We start from the raw sequence: 26341 nt of genomic DNA, 5'->3' as shown, positions 1-26341 counted from the left end.
AAGTAGTGAAATGAAAGTGGAGAATGTAAACGACCAAAAGAGATAAAACATTAAAGTGATGATATTTTTTCCCCTGCTTATGCAGATAGACAAGAAAATTATAGCTGTAATTGCAGACTCTTTCACCAAAGACAGAATGGCCTTGGGGAATTAGAGGAGAAAAAGAGTCCAGGAAACTGCTCATCCAGGGGCCCCACAGACTAACCCCATATGCATTTGGACAAGGTCAATTAACCCTTTCTGTGTCTTCCTTTTTTTTTTTTTTTTTTTTTTTGCAAAAAGAAAAAAAGGACCCGCCTCTTTGAGCTGAGGATGGACAAAGATTAACGCTTTAAAGGTCCCTGAACTGGTCAGGGCAAGGAGCTTGAAGAATAGTAAATAATACTATTATTACTGAACTGTGTCTCCTGTTGGAATGAGTCATTTTACTGCAAAGACATCAGCAATTCCAAGTGTGGTGGAGGATCATGGACTAGGAGAAGAGGCACACTTGGTGGTGGTGGCAGGGGACCTGGCAGCAGCAAGGAAAAGCTGTCACTTCAAAGGTGGGACCCCAGGCTAGCAAGACTTTTGCTTTTACACAATAGGCTTTTAAAAGTAATAGTCTACTTAGAAACAGGCTTTTAACTATCAGAGCCAGTTAGAATTCCCCACTCTGCTACTTCTCTGACCTTGGGCAAGTTAATTCTGTCTTTAAACTTTGTTTTTCCCCCCTTTAAAGTGGATATGATAAGTTTCTAAGAGATGCTACAGAATTTAAAAAAGCACCTCTTACATTCTGTAAAGTCAGTGTGTGTGTGTGTGTGTGTGTGTGTGTGTGTGTGTGTGTGTGTGTGTGTGTGTGTGTGTGTGTTGGTAGAGTAATCTACATAGAGACCCAGGAAACAGTATTGAAGAGACCCTGGAAACAGACCCTGAAATCCAGCCTGATCAGTAAATCTCATTAAAAAACGCTTAGGAGAAAAGGGGCAAGTTTTGATTTTTTTTTTTTCCTCTGTCAAACATCCTGTGCTTTAGGGGGCCTAGGAATAGAACTTGTTGGGTCAAGTCTAAACCGACTCCTGTTTCATGCATCCAGGCGAACACACCAAATCTTTTGATAGCTGGCACAATGAAACCTAAACAGGAAAAAAAAAAAAAAAAGCCCTTCCCTAAGCTTTCAAAATACAAACAGAATTCTATTTTTGAGTGATAAATATGGACCGATGGGGTGGGGGTTGGGGAAGAACCCCTTGGCTCTCCAATACTTTTTAGGAAAAAAAAAGACATACTAAATCTTCAGGTATCGCATTAATGCCTTTATAACTGATACAAGAAGTTTCACAACTAGAACTGCTAATGAACTCTCTCCCCTTCTTCCATTTTTTTAAAAAAATAAATTCTCTGTTCTCTTTCTAGTTCTGTCATCCCGAAACAAATATTTTAGGACCAGTTCTGTCAACAACGGGATACATTTTCTTTAAATAAATCATTTAAATTGAAAAAAAAAAAACAAATAAATAACTGAAATATCAGAAGTTGAATAACAATAATAATAGGAGGTACGTGGTATAGACGTCTTTCTGCAATAGGAACTGGGGGTACCAACTCCTATTTACTATTATTATTTTTCCTTTTATTTTATTTTTATGATCATTTTTAATATTTTTATTATTTCCCTTTATTATTATTTTACTATTTTTATTATTTTCCCTTTATTATTTTAAATATATTTGTTATTTTTATTATTCCCCTTTATTATTATTTTACTATTTTTATTATTTTCCCTTTATTATTTTAAATAATGTTGTTATTTTTTATTATTTCTTAATATTTTCAATATTTTATTTTTTCCTTTCTTCTTATTTTTATTATTTTAAATTATTTTTCCTCTATTATTATTTTAAAAATATTTTAATATTTTTATTATTTTCCTTTATTACTATTTTTAAATATTTTTATTATTTTCCTTTATTACTATTATTTCATGTTTTTATTTATTTTTTTTTTTATTATATTCCCTTTTCTTTATAGAAGCGATCCCAGAACCCAGGTCGAGGGTGGGGGGGGGGGGCCGGGGCAGCGCCGCGCGCAATGGGGAGGCAGGGGAGGGGAGGGGCGGCGAAGGGAGGGGCGGCAGGAGCCGCGGACGGACGCGGCGGGCGCGACCCAGCCGAGCCGGGCCGGGCCGGGCTAGAGCGGGCGGCGGCCGCGCACCGGGAAGGCGCGCACGGGGACGCGCAGGAGGCCGTGCAGGCGCGCGCTCGGGCCCGGCGGGGGCGCGCTCGGGCCGCTCGGGGGCGCGCGCTCCCTGCGCTTCCCTCCTCCTCCCTCCCGCGGCTGGAGAAGGCGGCGGCGGCGGCGGCGGCGGCGGCGGCTGGGGCGGCTGGGGAGCAGACATGGCGGCGGATCTCACCCTGGAGTGGATCTGCTCGCTGCCCCGCTCCTGGACGTACGGCATCACGCGGGGCGGCCGAGTCTTCTTCATCAAGTAAAAGAGCCGGGAGGGCCCGGGGCGGGCTGGGGGGCTGGGGGGTGGTCGCCTGGGGCCCCCCGCACTCACCCCCGTCTCTGCCCGTCTTCCCCCCGCAGCGAGGAGGCCAAGAGCACCACTTGGCTGCACCCCGTCACCGGCGAGGCCGTGGTCACCGGGCACCGGCGCCAGAGCGCAGGTAAGGCCGGGCCCCCAGCCCCCAAATAAAGCGGAGTTGGGGGGCTCCAGAGGCAGCTACAGCCCGGCAAGCAGCCCCGGGGAGTTGCGCCTCAAAAGTGCACCCCTTGAGTCCCGGGATCACCCCCTTTTCTGCCTCTTTTCTTCAGCCCCCACTTGCATACTGCGTGCGCCCCCTTTCTTGCTTGCAAGCGCTCCTCTGGATCTGGAGACTTTCTATATTCTCCATTCCCCTCCACCCCTTTGGGGGAGCAGAACCCCCTTTTCCTTCCCTGAAAGACCTAGAATACGGTCTGTTGTCCCCCCCACTATATATCTCATCTCCCCCCCCCCTTTCTTTTTTTTTTTCTGCCTTTAGGGAAATCTTGGTTCACTCCCCTAATGCACCCCGGGACCCTTGACTTGCATGCATGCCAGCTCTTTCTGTTTTGCTCTGCTCTGCATGCAGTTCTTTCTTCCTCCTCCTCCTCCTCCTCCTCCTCCTCCTCCATCTCCTCTAAGTGGGACTTGCTAGGAGGTGGCCCCATGGAGAAGAGGACTTTTGAGGGGGGCTCAATCCCCTCTTTCTCTGTCACCGAGAACCACACACCTTCCAGCCACCCTTGTAGCTAGCTAGCTCTTAGCTTCTCTCTGCAGCTGCCAACCCCAGCCAAATTCAAAGTCCCCGGCAGCTGCAGCTGAGCCTTGCAAAGCTAGCACACACACACCACCAGGAGGCAGTGGGCGTGCAACCTGGAAGGGGTGTTTGTACCCTAAATCCCAGGAGGTGCTTGGAGACCCCCGGGGAAGCGGATTTCAAACCAAATCCCCTACCCCAGGCCTTTCCTTAGGATCTCGCTAGCTAGCCTGTTTGAATGCGAAATTGAGAGTTGAGCTGGAGGGAGCCACAGTGGCTGCTGCTTGGGTCTGGCTTTTCTTTTGTCATTCTTTGTTTACCTCCGGGAAACTTGTTTGTCTTTGACATGGAACATGTGTTCTCTGGCTCTGGCCGGCCTCGGGGTTCCCGGTGGTTGGCTGATGATGGGGTCGGAGGTGAAGCTGTTTGCTTTTGCAGCGGTGCTTGGAGACCCCGGCAGCTTTGGGAGCCTCCCTTTGCCTTTGCAACTCTGAGATTGCCGGGAGTCTCTGAAAGTTGCAGGCTTAGGAAAGCCAGCCTTGCCTTTTTTCTCTTTAGTGCTGGGGTTCAAGGAAGTGACTAATGGCTTTAGATTTGCAAAAAAAAAAAAAAAAAAAGGCAAGCTTGGTGAGGTGACGCTTTGAAAGCTTTTCTGACTAATCCACCCATGTTTCTTAGCTACCCATATTTCTTAACGCTGACCTCCGTAGGCTGGTTTTAAGGTTTTACATGAGCATACACATTTCGACTTGCATGACCTCTTTGCCTGTAAACATTTACTAAAGGCTGTATGGTTATTGAAATTCTGAAGACTAACCACCTTGTGGGGTTTGTGCTCTCAGTTACGTATAATAGAAATTTGTGTCCTAATTATCATCTCCCCCACTTTATACACATTTAGATAAGTCACACTACAGATTTTATTCTCTTTCGCAGTTTCATGATCGTTTGTTGGGGGTCTTTTGAGGGGGGTACCCACTTTGGTGCTCAAGGTGCTAAAGCCAGGGGACCAGATTTTGCTGGGGCCAGGGATGGAGGCTAGGAGTCAGTTGCCCGCGCGCGCGCGCGCGCGCGCGCACACACACACACACACACACACACACACACACACGTTTGTCTTTTTTTGCTTTGACTGTGATTTTAGACACCAAAGGCATTTTGCTTCAGAGACAGAGATGACAATTAAATCAAAGCCCTTTGTGTATCAACAGAATAGGAAGTTGTTGATCTAAAGCACTCAGGTTTAGTGCTTGAAACTTGGTCCGTGTGAGACCACGTGTGTGGATGTGCATATATGCACATGTAAAAGGATGCGGTGTCTGTCAGGTCCCTTTTCCTCTCTGAATTAAGTTCTTAGGAAGCTCTTCTCACCACTCAGTGACACTTCCTAGATGGAGTCATTGATGGAGCTCAGAGCAGTGGCCTTAAATAGACACCAGAGAACTGAGAAGCAGCAGACAGGGCCTTTTATGGAACATTTTTGTTTTTTTGACTTTTGGGCCAGCTGTTTCTAGGTACTTTACCTAGGGTTACAAGGTTTCCCTTTTAGGTTTATTTGTGGGATGTCAGAATTTATAGTTCTCTTTCCTCTGATTTAATCATTTAACTGTAGAATTTTTCAGAATAGTCTGTGCTACTCGCGATATTAGGGGAGCTTTAATTTGGATTACTGTCTTTTCCCCAAAGCAATATTTATTATCAGCACAACCCTTTTGAGTTATAACAAAAAGGAAAATAAGGAGGGGGTCAAAATAAAAAGAACTGACCAGGAAAACTGATCATGAAAATGGATTGAATCTTATATATCCCATATATTACATTGATGTAATAATAATTGTGAAATATATTTTGTTTTAGATTTGCCTACTGGCTGGGAAGAAGCATATACCTTTGAAGGTGCAAGATACTATATAAAGTGAGTTTTTAAATTGTGGGTTTTTTCCCGTTGGTGATTACAGTGTTGTGACTGGTCTTTTGAATTGGTCTTTTGAATTGTTGCATAGTCAAAGTCTGAAGGGTTTTTTTTTTTTTTTTTTTTAAAGATTTTATATAGTGTTGGACTTTTGAGGAAAAAGATTTCCCAGTTCTCTTATATTATTTGGTTATTTTCCCAGGCATTCATTGATTTGGAAACTATTATTTATTATTTATGTTTGGAGCTTCTTTATCTTCCTGGGTGAAAGGAACATTGTACTATTTTGTCTATGATTTTGGTCCTTGACTACCCATGTTGGAATGTACCAAACAGAAAACAAACTGAACAATCCTTGAGTTGGGTTCTTAGTGATTTTTTTCTTTTGAAATGATTTCTGGGTTTTGAACAGAGATGTTAATGAGTAGCAAAAGTGATGTCAGGCTAGATTAAAGTCTCATGAACAATGTCAGGACTGAAAAAAAAAACAAACTTATGCATATTGAATGTTCTCCCTCCATCTATGGAAACGCTCTTTAGTAATTGGTTTCTGCTTATTTAAATATGTTTAGGTTTTTGAAAATATTTTGAAATGTTTTGTGGGTTTTTGTGTTTGAGAATAGGTTTTAGGTAGAGATTACAAAGACTACCAGGGAGTCTTTAAATTAATTTTATAGAACATTGAACTAATTTGAATTTCTCTTTAGAAATTGGTAATACTTAGAGATTAATGAAATGATTGAGGTCAACATTTATTTTGTAGGAAAAATCTTTTATCCTCGTAGAAAATCAAGGTGATTTTATCTCCATTTTAAATCATCAGTTGTTTACTACTGAGCTGGTTTTTGGCTTGTAAAATTTGTAGTTTTAGTTTTAGGGTACTGCAGCCTGAAAGAATGCATAAACACAAGATCTGGTTGAAGTTTCGGCATTTTCTTAATAAAACAACTACCTAGTCAAATGTATCTTTATTTCACTGAACCTGTAAGATATTTTATGAGTGACATTTTTTAAGATCATGCCACACTTCTATTAAATTATAATTGCTTGTAGGTTTAAATTTTTGAGAGTGATATTTATATAAAATGTCAAGGGATATTAATAGGTACCCAGGAAGGCTTGCTCTGGGATGTAGGAATACAGAGAGAGAGAGAGACAGACAGAGATAGAGACAGAGACAGAGAGACAGAGACAGAGAGGGAGGGAGAGGGATAGAAAGAGAGAGGGAGAGAGAGAAGAAGAGAGGAGAGGAGAGAGAAAGAGAGAGAGAGAACGAGCAAGAGCGAGCTCATAGCTGATCATAGCTGATCAGAAAAGATTGTTTCGTGGTATGGTCCAGCTCTGGGTTACAGTTTTCAGTTACATCTTTTGTTTGGATTTTGTTTGTTTTTGTTTGCTTGCAGTATGAAATTCCTAAAAACTAAAGGCAGGTAAAGTGCAACCATCAAGTACTTTTGTAGTGGTTATTTTCCCCTTGAATTAAAATGAATTGGTTGTTGCCATGGAAAGGGATGATTCGCTGATGGGGGGGTGCATTTTAGTGATTTTGGAAGACTTGTGTGTGTTCAGTATCATTTTCTTTCGGTATCATTTTGTTCAGTAGCATTTCAGCTAATGTATCTTAAGTCAAGCTGATGGAGTTAACACTATAATTCTAAATTTTAAATTTCTGTAAATGCGTTACATTCTTAGTGTTTATTTGGCAGCACAAAATGTTATTCTGTGTGGGCTGAATATATGTATGTTTTAATTTAGAATTAACTTGTTAGATTCTTTTTAGTGTTCTTGTTTTATGGGCTACTTTGATCACATTTTCTTTTCTATTGCCTTAAATTAGTTGCAGTTTCGTTGAAGTGTTATGCCTAAGTAAGTTTTTTGGGAAAAATGAGGCCAGTGTTAAGAAATCTGTAAAAGTAAAGGAAATACAAGGACAATGGGGAAGGGGAAAATGCCTGTCACAGAAGCAAAGGAAATAGGACATTCGTGGAGAAAGTGGACACTGGTGAAGAGATTGGTGTTGGAACATTGTACACCTGAAACTTAATAATGAATAACTTTGTAATTCTGTAAGTCACAATGAACCAATTTAAGAGAAAAAGAAAAAAAAAGAAATCTATAATAGAGGATGGAGAGAGGTCAGTGGATAAGCCATTACCCTTGCTTGTGGCTGACTTGGGTACTCTGATATGCAGTCTTTTCAGGAGTGATCCTAGGGTACCACTGGGCATGCGTCCAAAACAACAAGAAAGAAATCTGTAATAATTTAACCTTTTTCTTTGAAGACATTTTAAAACAAGTAAACTTTAAGAATGGGTCATTATTACTATCAAGTTAAAATTATGATCCAAAGTAGCAATGTAGAACTTACTATGAGGGTAATCTGCTTTAAAACTTAACAGGTTATAGAACTATATTGCTCATCAATCTTCTTTGAAGTAAAATAACCATCAACACACACATGATTCTCAGAATTTTAGGTGCTCTTGCTTTTTCCTTTCTGCATTATATCAAAAGACTTCAAATCTTTCAAGAGTTAAGTCTGTATTAAAATACACTGTATTTCCTGGATTTTTTTTTACTTGTTCTGACCAATTAGAGATGCTTTCATTCTAATATTATAGCCACAATATCTTAAGTTTTGCAATGTTCAAAGTGTTTCCACCTGCATTGTTAGAGCTGAATCTCATTTCAATCTAGTGAGAAGCACTAGTGAGATCTAGTGAGAAGCACAATTTCCGTGGACTCATCCCATTATAAAATAACAGAAACGGGCCCCTGAACTTAGTTTCCCAGGACAGCAAGATGAGAAGCGGCAGGACCCTAAGCTATATTTATACTGGTCAGTGTGGAAGGACTGGAGTCTACAGTGGGCAAGTGAGGATGGGAAATGTTTGCATCTCTCATCCTTAGTTCTACAAACATTACTAAGCAAAGGAGGCGATAAAGTAATCAGGGGGCATTTTGGTTCCCTTGGGAAAAAGGAAGATGTCAAAAAAGGCCAATAATAAAAGCCAAATCCATCCATCCTCTCTGTGTGTACCTCATCTCCCTTTGAAGGAATTTGACTTTCTACTTTCGTTCCCAAGTGAGGAATATTTTCTTCTCAACTTCTTGCTCTCCTGAAATGTTGGTGGCAGTTCCTTCTGGCGGATTGTCTAGTTTTGGGTATTGTTTCTTTGGTTTTGGGATAGGTGGCGCCAGAGGTCAGAGGGCCAGAATGAGGTGAGGGGCTACAGAGTCATCTCCACATCTTTCGCTTAAGCTGGCTGAGGAGGCCATTTCTCTGTCTTTGGCCATTCCCAAAGTTCTCTGAGTTTTCTGCTGTTTGGGGGATCTCCAGTGTTTCAGCCCTGAGCTGGTGGCCAAGAAGAGAGGGGCATGGGTAATGTGGGAAACCATTGGCTTTCCTGTCCTGTGAAACTGTCCTTAATAGACTCTTTCTAAACTTTGTGTAGATAGATAACTAACCACAGACAAGTGTGAAGGATGGATGTGCTTCATGTCTTTGCTGAGATTTGTGCCTGGTGAGCTTATCTTCCCCCACAGAGCTGCATGGAAACAGTTAATGACCGTATAACAAAGGGCCTGGGAGAGTATTCCTCTTGTAAACTGAGTTGGAGATGGAGTTGACTTTACTCCTTTGTTTTAAAGATATCGACTTTTTACTAGAAATTGATATTTAGGTCATTGAAGATATAATCCTATAATCCAGAGAATGCATTTTACTTTAACTTTGTTTGGCCCCCAATTGTCAATATTTGAAAATCTTATTTTTTTATATTAATATAAATATTTAACACCAGTTTTTTTTTCAGGGGGAAGTAGTTATTCTGTGCATGTTAAGTTCACTAGCCTCTAAATTATCTCATTATATAAAGAGTTTTTTATTTGGTTACTAGTCTATCTTGCATTTTTAAAAGTCCATGCTATTTATGTTTAGTAAGAATTCTAAAAAGTATCTGTGAATTCTATAATTTATTAAAGCGAAGCTTTAAATATTTCAGTGACTTAGCTCATAAAATACAAAAGATAATGCTGGTTATTTGAATGTCATGATACTTTCTGCTTACTCCTTGAAATCTCTTGCTTAATGACTGTCCTGAAAGGTCTTGACAGCCTAGAATGGATGTGTCATTGACCAGTCTTTTGTGCTCAAAGCTTTAAGATTGTTTACTTAAAGTGTCACATCCATCTTAAAAACAATACTTTCTAAATAGTGTCAGATTTTGTTTGGGTTAATTAAAGGTCCTCATCTTATATGGCAAGACTGGGAATCAAAAGTGACTTCGCAGGGTAATGTAATAGAATATAAATTTGTGAAGTTATATTTTCTTTTTTTTTTTCCTTAAAATTTTAAATTCCTGGACTGGAGTGATAGTACAATGCATAAGAGGCTTATCTTGTACATGGTCAATCCCTGTTCAGTCTTTGGCATCTCTCCTGGTCCCCTGATCACCTGCCAGGAGTGACCCTGATTGAAGAGCCATGAGTAAGTGCTAAATATTACAGGGTGTGGACCCCCCCAAAAAAGAAAAAAAATTAATTTTCAGAGTGGTTTTTGTTTTTATTTTTGTTTTTGTTTGTTTGTTTTGACAATGGAGGGAAGTGTCCATACTTATAATGCTCCTGATTCTGCCTTGGTGGTGCTCAGGGGTGGCACTGCCAGGAGTAGTTGATATGGGATGCCGGGAATCAAACTCAGGTTGGTCACTTGTAAGGCAAGCGCCCTTCCTACTACTATATTATTTCTGCAGCCTTCTCTGTAATTTTCAAATGACACTTCAGGGCTGGAGAGATTGTACAAGGTTTAAGTGCTTGTCCCAGGTATGAGCCCCCAAGCACTGTCAGTAGTGATTAATCCCTGACCCAAACTGCTGGTGGCTCAATCCCCACTGCCCCCCCCCCCCCATGCCTAGTGGCATCTTTATTAAGGAAAGATGGTATTCCGTGATATATTGGGAATTTCTGCTGTATGCAACTATGTTTCTGCGATGAAATGCACAGATCAGCATGCCAGGACTTCCAACCAATGCCTCCTTGGAATTCCATTGCTCATGGTTTTTGCTCTGGGGCCCCTGCTCAGGACCAGATCCATTCTGTGGCCTCTTTTGGGAAATCCTTGTAGGTTTTAATATCTCACAGCCTCTGGGCCCGGAGAGATAGCACAGCAGCGTTTGCCTTGCAAGCAGCCGATCCAGGACCAACGGTAGTTGGTTCGAGTCCCGGTGTCCCATATGGTCCACCGTGCTGCCAGGAGCTATTTCTGAGCAGACAGCCAGGAGTAGCCCCTGAGCACCGCCGGGTGTGACCCAAAAACCAAAAAAAAAAAAAAATCTCACAGCCTCTCAGCCTTGAGTTGGATGGTGTCTTTGGGTGCTGTTGGCTGCTAATCTTTGACTCACCACTTAAACTCTTGCTAGATTTTTTTTTGACTCCTGGCTCTGCACTCAAGAATTATTCCTAGTACCCTACCTGCTGTACTTACTCCCAACTTTTTTGCTGGATTTTTCAAATGATTTTTTTCCATGACCTGAATAGGCTACTACTACAACTACTTCTGCTTCCTCTTCCTCTTCTTTTTTTCCTCCTTTCTTCCTCCCCCTCTTCCTCTTTCTTCTCTTCCTTTTTCTCCCCCTCTTCCTCCTCCTCCTCCTCCTCCTCTTCCTTGTATACAGTTAGAAAAGGGGAAGAAATGAAGATTAGAAAAAAGCAGAGACTGACTGGATGCGCATCTCTGACTTCCGTACCTATCCACTTAGGAAGGAGAAAGGGTTTCTTCACATTTGCATCTCCTTTGGCCTTTCCACCTTTCTTTAATAGAGAGGAATGGCGTGGGGTAAATGGTGAAAAGCTTGTCTGTCAGTTGGATTCATGAGTGAAAATGCTATTTGTTATCTGTCAGACGGCATCATGAAATCAGAGGCAAAGAGACAAATAAGAATCAGTGTTAAGAAAGAGGTAAAAACCAAGCTGGCAAGGATGCACAGGACACTAGTGTGGTTTTATAGAGCTGGGTGGATGGCTCCATGGACTTAGAAATGTGTGAGATGAACTGTTCTGCTGCTAAGAGTTGGCGAGATAGAAAGTGCCAGGATGGGGGGAAAAATCTACTACTACTGGGAGCGTGTATTGGGTCTGGCCTGTGAATGACAGACTGAGAGTTTCCAATTGCCAGTTCACAGCAGGCAATTTTCCATATTGCATTGATAGCAGGAAGGGAAGAGGACAGTGAGTTGCATTCCATGCTTGGTCAGAAACCTTTTACTGTGGCTTCTGCTGCAATTTAAGTAAAGGCCATTGAAGGGAGATTTTAATATAAACAACAAGAACCAGAAAGGGGTGAGGGGCAAACTTGGAACCAAGGAGACCAATTCAGCATTGGTTGCATGACTTGGGAATTAGGTGCTTGAACCATTTATGATAGTGGGAATGAAAGGGAAGTGGGCCATTGATCAAAGATATTAAAGAGGTGTTGACTGGTCAAAGGAGTCTTGCTGAGATAGGGGGGTTGACAGAGGAAAAATAGGTCAAAAGCTGTTCAAAGTCTTTGAATTAGTGTCTTCAGGAATAATTGTTCCCTTGATCAGAAGAAGTAGGTGGGGGTGCCCTTGGTGGGGGCTGTGGTGAAGGTTTGTTTGTTTTGTGGGTTGCTGAGTTTGAGAGTCTAGTTAGGTGAAAAGGACATTTAGAATTTGAGGACTAAAATCCAGCCTTTCATAAGGACCCCAACCTTATATTTTATTCTTTTTTCATGAGTAATGAATATCTTGTCCTCTACTCGCAAATATCTTTGTTGAATTGATTGTCCTCACACGCATAGAATCAAGCTGTAATGTCATATTCATATATTCAGTTATTCAGCAAATACTTAAGAACTTCCTGTGCCAAGTGCTTTAAGCTGTGTGAATGAAACAGATACAGGCTTTGCTCCTAAGGAGTGTACACTTAAATCTAAGGGGAAGATTGTAATGAAATATAATCACACAAATTGTAGACTATGCTAAGTGCTGTGAAGTATACATGTTAAATCAGTGGGAGACACAGTCATAAAGTGATCACAAAATGTAGACTGTAATCGCAGTGTGAAGATACATCATGCTTTGACCAGAGGGACTGGGAAGTCATGACCCCAAAACAAGAGATCATGGCCACACACATAAGAAAGAAGAGAAACAAAAGACTGTGTATGGAATTCAGCTGTATGATGCGCAGGGTGGATTGGAACAGAGCAATGCAATGTCACCTGAAAGATGGAGAGTACCTGATGCTCAGGACTTGACACTGGACTGGCACTTGAGTGCAGATGTGGGGTGCTTCAACCCAGTAGTGTGTGTGGGTCATCAGGATTATACCTTGCAGAGCTCGGGGCCCAGCTGTTGTGGATAGAAGCCAGGCCTCACTTGCAAGGCTTGTGTTTAACCACATTCCCTGCTCTGAAAATGGTGCCATCTTTAAAGAAAGATGTGACCTAACTGCACTCACCCACTATTTGTGACAAGCTTCCCACCATGGATTGGTTCTCCTGGCCCTCATCTCTGCTGTCTTTAGATATTATTACCATACTATCTTTTTTTTTTTTCTGGGAAATATGTACCGGTTGAAGATATTGGACATTGAATGACTGAAATTCAATTATGAACAGCTTTGTAGTTATCTCACAGTGATTCCATCAATTTATTTTTTAAAGAAAGGAAAGAAAGACAGTTGGATGTGGTGTGGACATTTTACCATCAGAGAGCAAGGTATAGCCTGCAGGTTTGGTGGTCTCTGATAATTCATTGGCAAATCATTTTATTCACCCAATGATGCAGTCTTCCTTTTTCCTTGACTTGTATTCTGCACATAGTTTCAGTGGTGTTTTTGTGCCTTGATGACTGAGCTACATCAGTAAACAGACAGGTCAAAATACCCCTAACCTAGGAGGGTGGGTGGGGATGTTGAACAAGTGAGCACAAAATGTAACACAGCCAACTGGAGGCATCTCTGCAGGTGGGCAGATGGAAGAGTGGTGTGTGCTTGGGCATCTGTGTGTGCTTGGGGGATCTATGTCTGAGAGATGGGGAATCAGGGTGTGGGCAGAGGGGACTTCGGATCCATTGAATGAACCCTTCGAGGGATTCACTCTTACTTCATTGGCCAGACAGGATTTGGGGGTTCTGACAGGACCCCACTAGCACCGAGTAAGTTCTCATGCCTAGTTAACTTTTTACTTGGTGGAACACACCCAGAAGTGCTCAGGGCTTACTCCTGACTCTGTGCTCAGGGATCACTCAAGAGGAACCAAATGAGTGCTAGGGATCAAATATTTAACTGTATAATTGCTATCTTTGTTGCCACTGATTGTTATCATTTGTTTAATAATTCAATAGCTTTTCAGTACTTGCATATGACAGGTCCTGGATTTGATTCCTGGTACCACCACCACCACCCTACATACACACAAGTCTGCTTTTTGGTGGAGAGAGAGGGATGACCATGTTTAATAAATCCTGGTTTATTTGTTTGTTTTTTAATACTGCGCATACAGACATTTTCGAGTCTCCTTATCTGTGCTCAGAGACCCTGGGTCTGCCCCCTGATTTGTGGCTGACTAGGCTGGTATTTAGTGTCAGCCAATGATGTGGAACTGTTGCTCTGTGGTCTGAAGGCAGCCAGTGTTGCACCCTATTGGGCTGAGGATCTGCACTCATCCCTGTTCATGCTCCCCAGTCCAGAAACATTTTAAACATAAATGGAGGGGCCAGGACTATCAAGCATACTGACATAAAATGAGAAGGTACCAGTTAATATCAGGTAAGTTTGCTTCATGAACAGCAATTTGGTTTATTGCTGCAGTTCAGCCTCTCAGCCCAAGTCTTCCTCATAGTAGTTCTTCAATAAAGACTCGTTGATGGAATGAATTTTGGTGGCAGCTTAATTCGCAGCTTAGTCAGAAACCCTATAAAAGGCTCCCTGTGAAGCTGAAATAGTTTCTGCTGATAGGAAGGGGTGAATCAGCTGAGACTCAGTTTTAGTGCTTGTGATTTTGAGGTTCCAGCAGGATCTACTCAGGGGAGCAGCACTAGGACATGACTCATAATAATGGGGCTTGGCAGACTTTCTGGGAGACCGCTGGCCCCAAACCCAATGCTGACCAAGACTCCCTTTATCTGGGTGATGATAGTGACCTCTGTCATAAGTAGTTTGAGCAAAGCAAAACAGACTGTACCTCCAACTGAAATTGGTGGGTGGATAGAAACCCATGAGAATTGGGAGGTGTTCGCTGGGTCAGCAGGGAAGGCGTGGGCCACCTCACAGTAACTCTGAACTGCTTGGGAGTTCATTGTCAGTGACATTGCTGGAGTGTCTTGAAGCTCCCTAAAATACCTGCTGAGCCCTCAGACTGCTCATCGCTCTACCTTTTGATGCCAGGGATGCCTAGTCGGGCTGGACTCCTACCACTCTACTCCTGTGACTTAGGTACTTCGTTGTATGTATTATTTCTTTGTATATATAGGGCCTTAAGAAAGGAAATTTGATCGGCACGTTGGTGGTATAGTGGTTAGCATAGCTGCCTTCCAAGAAAGGAAATTTGCCTCTGAGATAAAAAATATCTCTATATATTGGGTAATGGCAACATTTTGGACTCAATATAAGGTTTATATGCTACCCATTATTTTAAATGTTAATATAAAGATGTTGAATCTAGGGTCCAGAGTGATAGGTAGTGATAGATAGATAGATATATATAGATAGTTATGGATGGATGGGTGGATGGATGAGTGGGTGGGTGGGTGGATGGGTGCAAGGGTGGATGGATGGATGGATGGATGGATGGATGGATGGATGGATGGTGACAGTGGGTAAGGCGCTTGCCTTTCATGTGGCAGGTCCAGATTAGATTCCCCAGCATCCCATTATCGTCCCCTTAGCCCGGACAGAGTAAACCCTGAGCACCACTAGGTTTGGCCCCTAAAAAAACAAAACCTAAAATTTAAAACTGTAAAATAGGACACAACAGTTTTGCATGCACTCTTTTGTTGTTGTTGGGGTGTCCACACCAGCAATGTGCTCAGCTCTGTACTCAGCAGTGACCCTTGACCTTGCTCAGGACCAATTGTGATTCTGCAGATTGAACTGGGTTGGCTGTGTGCTGCAAGAAAAATGTACCTCTTGTATTATCTCTTTAGCTGCCATATTTGAAAAGAAATAACTCTTTGCACAGTTTTTATAGTACAAAGAAATAATAGAGATTGTAACATGGTCAATTAAACTTTGTGTACAATTTTTTCTATTGAAAATTTATGTTTTCTATGTTTATTTTGAAAACATTCCATTATGAAATATTGACACATTCTAAAAATAGCATTTAAAAATGGTCTGTAAAAATTTATCAGAAAATAAGGCTAGAAAGACAGTAGAGCGGATAAGGTGCTTGCCTTGCACAGGGCAAGCCCAGGTTCAATTCCCAGTATCCCCAGAATCTTATATTGTTCCCCATGCACTGTCGGGCATGAGTCTTGAGTACAGAGCCAGGAGTAACCCCTGAGCATTGTAGGATGTGACCCCCAAACAAAAACAAAGCAAAGTAAAAGTAATACCAGAAAATGACTTCAAATGAGTGGATGTTTAAAGATTTTGGTGTTACTTCTTTTCTATAACAGTTACATATGCATTTTGGTGGTGTTGGTTTGGCTCAGCTAGGCCAGTCTTTCCATGTGATAACAGCTGATTAAATCACGAATGCAAAAACCATCAGCTTAACTTCACTATGATGGAAATTCCCAGTATTTTACAAGGGAACAAGCTCTAGGATACTAGTGCTGCTAAAATCCCTGCTTGCATCAGGCTTGCTTCTGTACTGTTGGCTCAGATAAGTCCCAGAGCCAGGCCACTGGGCGAGGAATACACATGAATCCCAGGAAAGCGACCATTATGCAGTGGATAGAATGTGTTTGTCAGAGTTGGTAATTGGAAATGACTAAATTTCAAATAATGTTGCTGTTCTGATAGAGTATTGGTAGCAGTTTGAAGCAATCTGCTAAGAAGATTTTGGAAACCAACTTATGCATCATGGAAAACATTGTGATAAACTAGTAACCTTGTTCCTGGGTTTTTAGACCTAGTGTTTAGACCTTACAAACTTAGTCCTGACTATGGGGAGACCATTTCAGTTCCAGAGATTTAGCAGGGGTCAGTGGTGTTCAAGGCAAGCACCTTAGTCCTGTACTGTTTCTCTTGCCTTTGCCTCCTTTTCGTTTTGGGGGGTCCACATCTGGTGGTGGGTATATGGACATCACTCCCCTCTAATTGTTCCAGGGTGGGGTGGGTCACTCCTGGTGATATGGGGGACCCATAGTGCCAAGGATTGAAGAGCAGGTACTCTTGCCTCTGGAGCCACGTTTCTGGTACAGGCTTATAGTTTTTGCTGGCACATAGGTGAGAGAGGAGGTACATTTACTGGTATAAATTCATTCTTGAGCTTGTTTAACCTTGAGCTTCTGTTTATCCTGGTTTCACATTGACAGTATAATTGGCAGTATTATACATCAGTTAACTGATACATGTTTAGGTACCAACTGCACGTATGTTTGTGTATGCACGAGTGTAAGATTTTAAGTGCTTGACTAGATTGCCAACTTTACCTTTGGGTTAACTTATGTGATTTAAATTATCATTATTGCAGGGGTTTCCTTTTGTACCCCTACATTCCACTCCTTTCTCCCCTTTCTGTGCAGTTACATACATTTACAAGGGTGTGCTGATATAGCAAAATTATGATTTTTCGGGGCCTGAGCAGTGGGGCAAGCAGTAGGGCATTTGCCTTGCATGCACTAACCTAGGACGAACTGTGGTTCAATCTCCTGGTGTCCCATATGGTCCCCCAAGCCAGGAGCAATATCTGAGCACGTAGCCAGGAGTAACCCCTGAGCATCAACGGATGTGGCCCAAACCAGGCAAAACAAAACAAAAAAAAAAGAGTGATTTTTTTTCTATATCCATTTATAAGGGAATGAGAATATAACAAAAAAAAAATGTAATTTTCTGTGTTTATTTTTACAGAGTAGATGCCTCAGTTCTTTTCATATTATGTCTTTCCATGTTATGAGTCAACACCATTCATTCTTCAGTCGGTGCAAATATATTTTGTACTTTTTTTTAGCTATTTTATCCTTGTTATTGGACTTTTTTTTTTCAATTTTTTTTTCTCATTCTTCTCCAATTTTTCCTTTTTTGAGGCTACTCCTGCTGTATACAGGATTCACTCATGGCTCTATGTTCAGTGATCACTCCTGGTGATGCTCAGAGAACCCTCTGCAGTGATGGGTTCTGAGCTGGGATGGCCATACTCAAGACTAAGTGGTCACTCTACTCTCTTTGGCTCCTGTTTAATTTTTTTCTAGTTTCTAAAAGTAATAGAGTGAACATACTGATGCATGAACTTCGGTCATCTGCAAATATTTTTACAAAATAGTTATGTGAGATTACTGTGTGTGTTTATTTTTCTTTCAGAAAATAAAGTCCTGTTAAACACCGTGTATTGGGTTTGTGAATGCACATTTTATAAGGTCAATGAAAAATAACATCATAAACTGGTGGAATAGCACGGAAAATCTATCTTTGCAAAACTGACTACATGGTGAACTAGAGCACTGCAAGTGTTAACCGTGTTTATTTGCTCAATTCCTTGGCAGTTTCAGGCAGGTATTTCAGGCCTGTAAACACCACCTGCAATAATGATCATAGAAAACACATAAGTTAACCCAAAGGTAAAGTTGCCAATCTAGTCAAGCACTTACAATTCTCGTATCGGAGAAATTTATTTGACAATTACATTTTTGTTTGTTTGTTTTTGTTTTGTTTTGTTTGGGGGGACACTTGAAGGGAACTCCCAGCGGTGCTCAGGGCTTACTCTTGTTCTGCAACTCAGGAATCACTCCTGCTGGGATTTGAACCCTGGTTGGCTGCATTTAAGTCAAGTGCACTACATACTGTTCCATCTTTCTAGCCCCTACACTCAGTTTGGTTGATGATTTCACCCCTGATGGTTTTCATTAGGCCAGCCTTCATCCAGAACATCTTCACTCCATTTTCTCTCATTTGCCCTTGGTGAATTTCTCCTCCTTGTCCTCGGCCAACACTTGGCCAATCTACTTATCCAAAAAGGAATCTTTCATGTTCCTGGTTTCAGCCATGCCTAATATCTTTTTGTTGTTGTTGCCAGTTGGAATCTCTTACAAATGGCCTCTTCTTTATTCTATTTCTTTTCTATTACTTTTTATTGTGATTTGTGTTAATGGTTTGTTGTGTTTTTGATGTCTGGCCCATACTGCATAGTAGAACTTCTCTAAAATATTTTTGTTCTGTATTATGATTTGGTCCCTTGTTTGTAAATATCTTTAAATTATATACAAAGGGAGATAAATGGGAAAATCAAATATACACATGCTGTAAATACATGTATTTGTGTGTGTATATGCTTTAAAAAAGTAAGTAAGGGTGCAAGGTTATGTTCCCCACTGGAGAGTTAGCATATTTTCAGCTGAGGAAGAATAGCAGGAAGTGTCCTGCACCAATTGTTGGCAGGCCCGAAGAGTTATACCATAGACCATGGGCAACGATGCTATACCTAGGCAGAAAGTCACCATCTTGGTTCTGCTACTTCTAGTAACCCTATTTCTTTGGAAAAAATAACAAATCACCTTATGCACCAGTTTCTTTCTGCATATACAGAAAGAGCTATTTTTTATTTTGTTTTGTTTTAGTTTTTGGCCACACTTGGGCTCTGCACTCAGGAGTTACTCCTGGAGGGTGGCTCTGGGGACCATAGGGAGAGCTGGGGATCTAACCCAGGTCGGCCATGTGCAAGGAAAACACCCTACCTGCTGTACTATTGCACCATCCCCAGAAAGGACACTTCATTTTTTTTTTTTACATTATGAGTTAATTTTCATGAACAAAGTGTGAAAACTTATGTAATAGGTATTATATTAATATTAATATGCAATTTGTTTTGTAGGATTATTATATTGGGTATGTCAAAACATGCTTTGGTGGTGTTGATGCTAGGAAACTAACTAGTGGTTCAGATATACCTTCAGTTTTATCTCATGTAGGTTTTAGTTTAGTTTTGGGGCCACACCCGGAGGTGCTCTCTGGGCTACTACCACTCCTGGTGGTGCTCAGAAGGCTATAATTTGGTAGTAGGGCTCAAACTCTAGTTGTTTACATGAAAGCAAGAGTCTTAAGCCCTGTACTCTCTCCTGTAGATTTTAAACCTAGGAAAGAAGAACTGTCACATGTAGTAGTCTAAGTGTTTGTCAGTGATAGTATAAAACACTTTTCTTTTTACTATTCAGCTGCTAAAAGATTTTCTTTAAGAAGAAAAATGGTAAGGTACAAACCCAGAATTAAAAAATAATTTTTTAAAGAGGGGCTGCACAGGGGTTGGAGAGATAGCATGGAGGTAAGGCATTTGCCTTTCATGCAGAAGGTCATTGGTTCAAATCCCAGCATCCCATATGGTCCCCTGAGCCTGCCAGGAGCGATTTCTGAGCGTGGAGCCAGGAGTAACCCCTGAGCACTGCCAAGGTGTGACCCAAAAACAAACAAACAAACAAAAAAGAGGGGCTGCACAGATAGTAAAGCAGGTAGGGCACTTGCCTTGCATGCGGCTGACCTAGGTTTGATTCTCAGCATTGCATATGGCCCCTCAAGAACTGATAGGAGTAAATTTAGAGTGCAGAGCCAGGAGTACCCCTTCTGAACCACTGGGAGTGTCCCAATACCTCTATCCCCAACAAGATAATTTTGAATGAACATAAACATTGTTCTTTATTTAGTTTTATAATTTGAAATAAAGGAAATTGACTTGGATAAACTATTGTAATGGAGAGGTTGGGGAAAAGTAAAATATATCTAGCTGTGTAGATTTTATGCTCGTGTCATTACTCAGGCTTTCGGGTACATGCAGCTGATGGGCAAAGGCCAATCCCAGGCCTGGCAGTGGCTGGAGGAAGGTGGGGCCTGTGAACGTTGGCAATGGGCCAGGCAAGATCAGAAACAGGACAGGCCAAGTCCCGTTCTAGTCATTGGACCTTTCATACTCACCCAGATGAGTGGGAGCCAGTGCAGCATGATTCCTATACTGGCCTGTAGGAAACAGAGTTCTTGGAGCAGGTAGAAAGTAGTTATGCAAAGAGGAAGGGAAATCTAATGTGAGATTGGATAAATAGGTGTTTCCCAGAAATGGTTTTCTCTGTTTTACAGAAGAAAGTGATAGAAAGGACAAGGAAGTCAACCATGTTTTCTCTTTCTTTTGGAATTGGGGTCACACCTGGAGGACTTGGGGAGCCACGTAATGCTAGGGGTACTAATGCTAGCCCTGACTCCTTGCAGGCCAAGTGTGTGCTTATCTCGATGAGCCATTTCTTGGGCGTGTGTGTGTGTGTGTGTGTGTGTGTGTGTGTGTGTGTTTCTGTCTGTCTCTCAAAAATCTCTGTTCTTTTTCAGACATTTGCCTAAAAATAATCTAGATTTTTACAGTATCAGGTTCAAAGCCTCATTCTTCTCCCATGAGTGACTTTCAGTCCAGTGGAGCTGTGAGAACAGCTGGGCTTTGGCAGCCTGCAGGGTTTTAAATCCATTCTGTGTGCACCCACTTCTTTCTGGCCTGCCTCACCGCAGAAGACCCTGGAAAGAAAATATTTCACAGTCTCTGGCTTCAGCTCCTCAGACCCTGTGAAAGGAGAGAGGGAATGGATGATCTAAGACAAATAAATGTGATTAATGGTCTCACTTTTTACTGTCGTCTCTAGCGAACTCCCTAAAAGTCATGGCTTCAGTCACCAGATTCTGATCTGCTTTTCTTGGTCCCTCATGTGACCTGCGGGGTTTTGATTTTTCTTTTTCTCATCTGAGATCAGTTGTTAGTTCTGTGGGGTCTTCGCTGATCTTGGATGATTGAGGACAGCCCTGTCTGGGCTGGTGGTCAAGGCTCTGCTTTTCCTGAACTGCATGCTGGCTACATGTTCATGTGAGTGGACATAAGTGATGTGGGTTTGCACTTGCTCAGAACTGGACAGCGTCACTCACTCTGCCTCCTGGTGGCCAAAGAAAGCCACAAAGCCTGCTTAGAGTCAAGGATAGAAACATCCCCCTTTTCTGTGGAGAAAGAAGCTTTAGATTTGCAAGCACAGGGAGAGGTGGTAGATTAGAGTGTTCTCATACTGTGATGAGCACGTATGCCCAAGAAATTCCTCACACAGCTCAGGCTTAAGATCCCTACTTTTCAGGTCGGACAGGACTGCTGACCTGGTCCCCTGGCTGAATCATGCTAGTCTTAAACAACGGGAAATATGGGCTCTCTGCTTTATGAAAGCAGGTCTGCCCAGGCTCTCATCAATGAGGGTGATTTTTGTCTCTCGATGAATTTTAGATTGGGCATCTCCTCGGAGCTGTGACAATATACAGCTTAGCACGAGCCCTCCTGCTTCTGATGAGAAGGGTGGAAAATGTTCTAGAGGTTCAGTGTTTCAAAGAAGGCTTTCAAGTGGGTTTCCCTTAACCCCACCCCACCTGCCTTGTCCTCACCCTACACCCAGGGTCCAGCCATTTGCTGTCATGTTGCTTTGTGTTATTTTGCCATCAGTGCCAGTTCCTGTCCATTTACTTTATTGTATGGTTTGACTAGCCTCAGCCAATAGAAAAATGGCTGCCTTTGCCCTGTCATTCCTGGATTTTCAGGGCTCAGAGGGTCATTGCTTACAGCAAATACTCCCTGAGGATTTTTGAACATGCATAGGAAGGATTCTGTGACAACGTGCCAGAGTCACAGAACAGCAGGTAAGCACTTGCCTTGCACACAGCTGATCTGGATTTGACCCATGGGCATTCTATATGGTCCCCCAGCACCAACAGGAGTCATTCCTGAGTGCAGAGCCAGATGTAAACCCTGAATATTGCTGGGTGTGACCCAAAAAGAAAAAAAAAAAACTCTGTGACTAATTGAAATAAAAGTGTCATATGCCCTGCCTCTGCACTGCATCCCCTTGCATGTCTGGAATATTCAGGTAATGGAGGATCCAAGAAAATAGGTAGTTGGAACCACAAAGGGTTTTTCCTGAGGACTCATTGAAAAGCTGATGAATTTTATTAAATGTTCGCCCCTTGCACCCTGGCATCAATGAGGTGGCATAATGGAGTAAGGGAATATCAGTAGTTTGGGAGAGAATCCACTTGGGGAGGAGCAGCTAACTACCTGTGCCTAGAGTTTGGGGGTAATATGAATAGGTTGTGATAACTAAAGGAGTGATTTCAGAACTGTGGGGTGTGGGATCATGCCAGACTCTGGGATGAAGGCAGAGATGATGACTCAGGTGCTGGGAGGGCCTTGATGGCTGCGAGTCAACATACTATTGTGAGGGCTCTGAGCAGCTGACAGCCCCAGGGCACAGGGTCAGCAGCCAGGATTTTGGGGTGGTGCTTTGAGAAGAGGTTGGGGATGTAGGAGAGTCGCTAATTAAGCAGCCACCACCTTCGCAGGTGGTTTGGTTGCCAAAGTGGAGGCAGAGGCTAAGTCAGGAACAGAGCACAGATTATTGCAGGGCAAAGCCAAGTCATCAGATGGCTCGGGGGTGGCAGAGTTAGGGCACAAACCTGACAGAGAAGGTCAGTACCTGATGGGTTTAGTTTCTGTAGAATCCTGAGGGAAAGTGACCTGATAATCAGCACAGAGGACAGCTCACACCCCCAAACACAGGAACTCATGGGCAGCCCAGTCTCTGGGTTCTCCTCTATAAAGAGGCATCAGGACACAGTATGGATTGCTGGGTGCTTCTGAAGCAGATACATACAGATTCATCTGATTGCTTCCAGGTTACTGGGAGAGCAACTGTCTATTTATCTTTATTAGAAATGACATTTTCTAAATTAAGCTGTTCAAATGATTAATGACACATGTGACTATTAAGCGATGATGATTTGATTAATATATGTAGTGCTGTTTGTCCAAGTACTTAATCAAGCCCAAAATCCAAGGATTGAGACTTTAGATTCATAGTATTTAGACCCTAACTTGTTTCACAGTGGTGTTAACGAAAGTAAACCTTTAAGCATGAAAATTTAATCTTTTTTTGTTGTTGTTCATAGTTACTTTAAAAGTTCAGGCTATGTGGTGAACCAGAGCAAAATTGCATCATTTTTAAACCACAAGGTTGCCCAATGGCAGGAGTAAGAATGGCAGCAGTGGAACATTTTGTACATTCCCAGAACCACCTGGACATAATTTTGGGAGAAGCACATAACTCTAAGCTCCTACGTAGAAACCCTGTAAAATGAAGAGTCATTGATAGTAATTACTTTCTTGCCTTACCCCTTTGGTTAGAATTGCTCCATTGAAAGGAGCAAGCAGGTTAATCTGTCTAATTGCCTTTGCAATTAGGTTGAGTTTATTTTATGCAGTTAGCAATAACCTGGAGATCAAATCATATTTTACTCCTTATGATACTAAGAACTTTTAAAAGCCTGATTGTTCTGGAAGAGAAGGATCTAGGGCACACCTAGAGGTTTTCCAGGCTGACTCCTGGGATCATTCTTGGCGGGCTCGGGGATGCCAAGGATCAAACCCAAGTCAGCTGCATGCAAGACAAATGCCCTCCCCCACTGTACTATTCCTCCAGCCTCAAATCTGTATTTTTTGTGTTTTTTATTTGGTTTGGTTGCGCTGTATTTCATTATGAAAAGTATAATGTCAAATTAAGGTATTAAGTATATTATATGAAGTAATCTATTAAGTAGTATATTTAGTAATAAGGTATTAAGTGTCATGTCAGATTAAGTTTCTCAGGCATAAAGCAAGAATGACCATTGCCCTTGATACTCAGCCTCAGATCCAGAAAGAATGTAGGTCGCTCCCTTCAGTGAGGCCTTTTGTTCTTTGGTCCCCCCACCCATCCCTACCATAGGCATCTACAATCCTGGACTTCAAGACTGTGACATCTGATGGTTTCCTTGATAAAAAATTTTCATGCTTGTGTGAGGGTGTAAGGTGTGTGCTCCTCAACTCTGTAACTTCATTGAGAAAAATATAAATTTATTTTTTCCCCAAGTGTTTGTGCCGATCGCACTCCCGGCAGTTGATGAGTTCCCGTTGTGATATGTTGTTACTGCTCTTGATCTTGTTCATCTTTCATATGTTTGCCAGTCTGGTGCTTGTCACATCTTTTCTCATGGTGGCTTTTACTTTGATTCTTCTCAGATTGAGTCAGCATCTTTCACTCATGAATTTTATGTTCCCTCCTTCATTAAATGCATGCTTGTGACTTTAATCCACTTTTGTTTTATGGGGTGAGGGAGTGGTGTCACATCCAGTGATGCTTGGGTTACTCCTGATTCTGCTCTCAGGAATTACTCCCGGTGAAGTTCAGGGGACCAGATGGGATCCTGGGGATTGAATCCAATTTGGAATTACGTGCCAGGCGAATGTACTATCACTCTGACCCTGACTTTAATCCACTTTTTAAAAACAAATTTCTTTGCTTATTAAATATAGACATTAAACTTTTGCATTTGTAAATGTAAGTTGTTTTTTGTTTGTTGTTGTTTTTTTTAGCAAATGTAAGTTTTTGGTCTTCCCTTCACTTTCTCAAAGAGATTGTATTGTTTTGGGGTTGCACCCCAATTGTGCTCAGGGGTTGCTCATGGCAGTACTTGAGGCCAGCGTTGAACTCAGAACCTGGGCCTCCTGAATGGTGGGTGCCTCAGCCTGTAGAGCTTTCTCTGGAACAAAGTAATTCATTCTTGGGGTCACTCATGGTGGTGGTTCTTGGGAAATCATGAGATGCAGGTGACCAAGCGTGCCCTTTAAACCTTTCCCTGTATTAAAGTTTGCACCTTTCTGCTGCAGAAGAAAATGGTAAGCTTTTCCCTGCAGGAGTTGCTGTGCTCCCCAATTACCTATGATGTCACTTTGATGGCCAGTGAAGACTAAGAAACCTTTTTCCTGTGTGTCTGTTGGGTTCATCCTGACATGGCTCAGGCTTCAGGATGAAAATAAAGGAAGGCAGCAGAAACGAGGGGGTAGGCAAGCTGCATATCGAAGAGAAACACTGGAATGCCAGGTCCTTTTCTAAAAGGTCACCTATGAAGTGTGTGTAACTTGTCAGCTGCTTCACCTGACAAACAGGGAAGCCCAGCTGGCCCCAAACCTGTTTGGATCGTGAGAGTGAATAACAATGCTTTCATGGTAGATGCTTGTAAAGAATGCGTCCAGCTCTCAGTAACTCAGCCTTACGCAGAGAGTGGGTTTTGTTAAGTCCCTAATGCTGGATTTTTCGCCCTTCAAATTCCATTTAGCCATCTCTTGTTTGTAATCACAATCTATGTGATTTAATGGCATTTGGAGACCTGTAGATTTTGTTTTTGTTTTTCTAGTGCTCTGGGCTTACTCCTGGCTCTACCGTCAGGGATCATTTCTGCTGGGGATCGAATGGAACATTAGGGTATAAGTAATTAAACCTGGGTTGGTTGCATGCAAGGCAAGTGCCTGATTTGTTCACTCTGGCACCTGACTTTGAATCTCTGGTATCAAGACTTTGAATCTTGGTAAAAGCTTACCTAGTGACCTATTTAGAACCAATTAGATAACAATTTAAGGATGTGAGTCAAAATCTGGGCATTACAATGTTCTTGTTTTATCTACAATTTATTCCTGCTTTGCACTCACAGTTTCAAATGCCTTTACTCAGGTGATAAGACAGTCAAAGGCAAAGTTTCCATGTTATCCTCTTCTTCAGTCAGACCACAGAGGAAGTTAATGAGGGGCTCTAGTTTCTGTAACTGAGTGTGGTTCTCCTTATGATCCAAGTACTTTATTAAAGCTCACAAATCTCTGAAAATGCCACAATTGAAGATCTTAATTTCCTTTAAAGGCAGTCGTATTAAGTAGCCATTGAGTCCGCAGTCTGGCCCTTTTCTTTGTAGTACTTTATATGGGCAGACCTGGATGGAGAGAGTGTAACCTCTGTTATTTTTGTTTATTTTTGGAGAGGTTATTGATATAGACAGTGTTTCCGTTTACACTGGATGAGGTTTCCGGTATTGGTTGTCAGTCTCAGAGTTAGCATTGCAGGGACCACACTGGGGGGAGACATTCTTTAATTAGCCAAGTGGTCCAAAAAGGCCA

At 42.0% G+C, this 26341-nt stretch overlaps 1 protein-coding gene across 6 annotated transcripts in view; it reads left to right on the top strand.

The window, feature by feature from the left end:
• The first annotated feature begins 2378 nt into the window (after positions 1 to 2378).
• The window catches only part of PLEKHA5 (pleckstrin homology domain containing A5), a 249854-nt gene continuing 225891 nt past the window's right edge, over positions 2379 to 26341 (top strand). For all 6 annotated transcript variants that reach the window (XM_049783774.1, XM_049783772.1, XM_049783771.1 and 3 more), the window contains exons 1-3: positions 2379 to 2470; positions 2572 to 2651; positions 5124 to 5181. In XM_049783774.1, the coding sequence (XP_049639731.1) occupies positions 2379 to 2470; positions 2572 to 2651; positions 5124 to 5181 (230 nt within the window). The remainder of the gene's footprint in view (positions 2471 to 2571; positions 2652 to 5123; positions 5182 to 26341) is intronic.

The sequence above is a fragment of the Suncus etruscus genome, chromosome 11 (assembly GCF_024139225.1).
Source record: "Suncus etruscus isolate mSunEtr1 chromosome 11, mSunEtr1.pri.cur, whole genome shotgun sequence".
Taxonomy (NCBI): domain Eukaryota; kingdom Metazoa; phylum Chordata; class Mammalia; order Eulipotyphla; family Soricidae; genus Suncus; species Suncus etruscus.
This window is presented reverse-complemented; position numbering and strand designations above follow the sequence as displayed.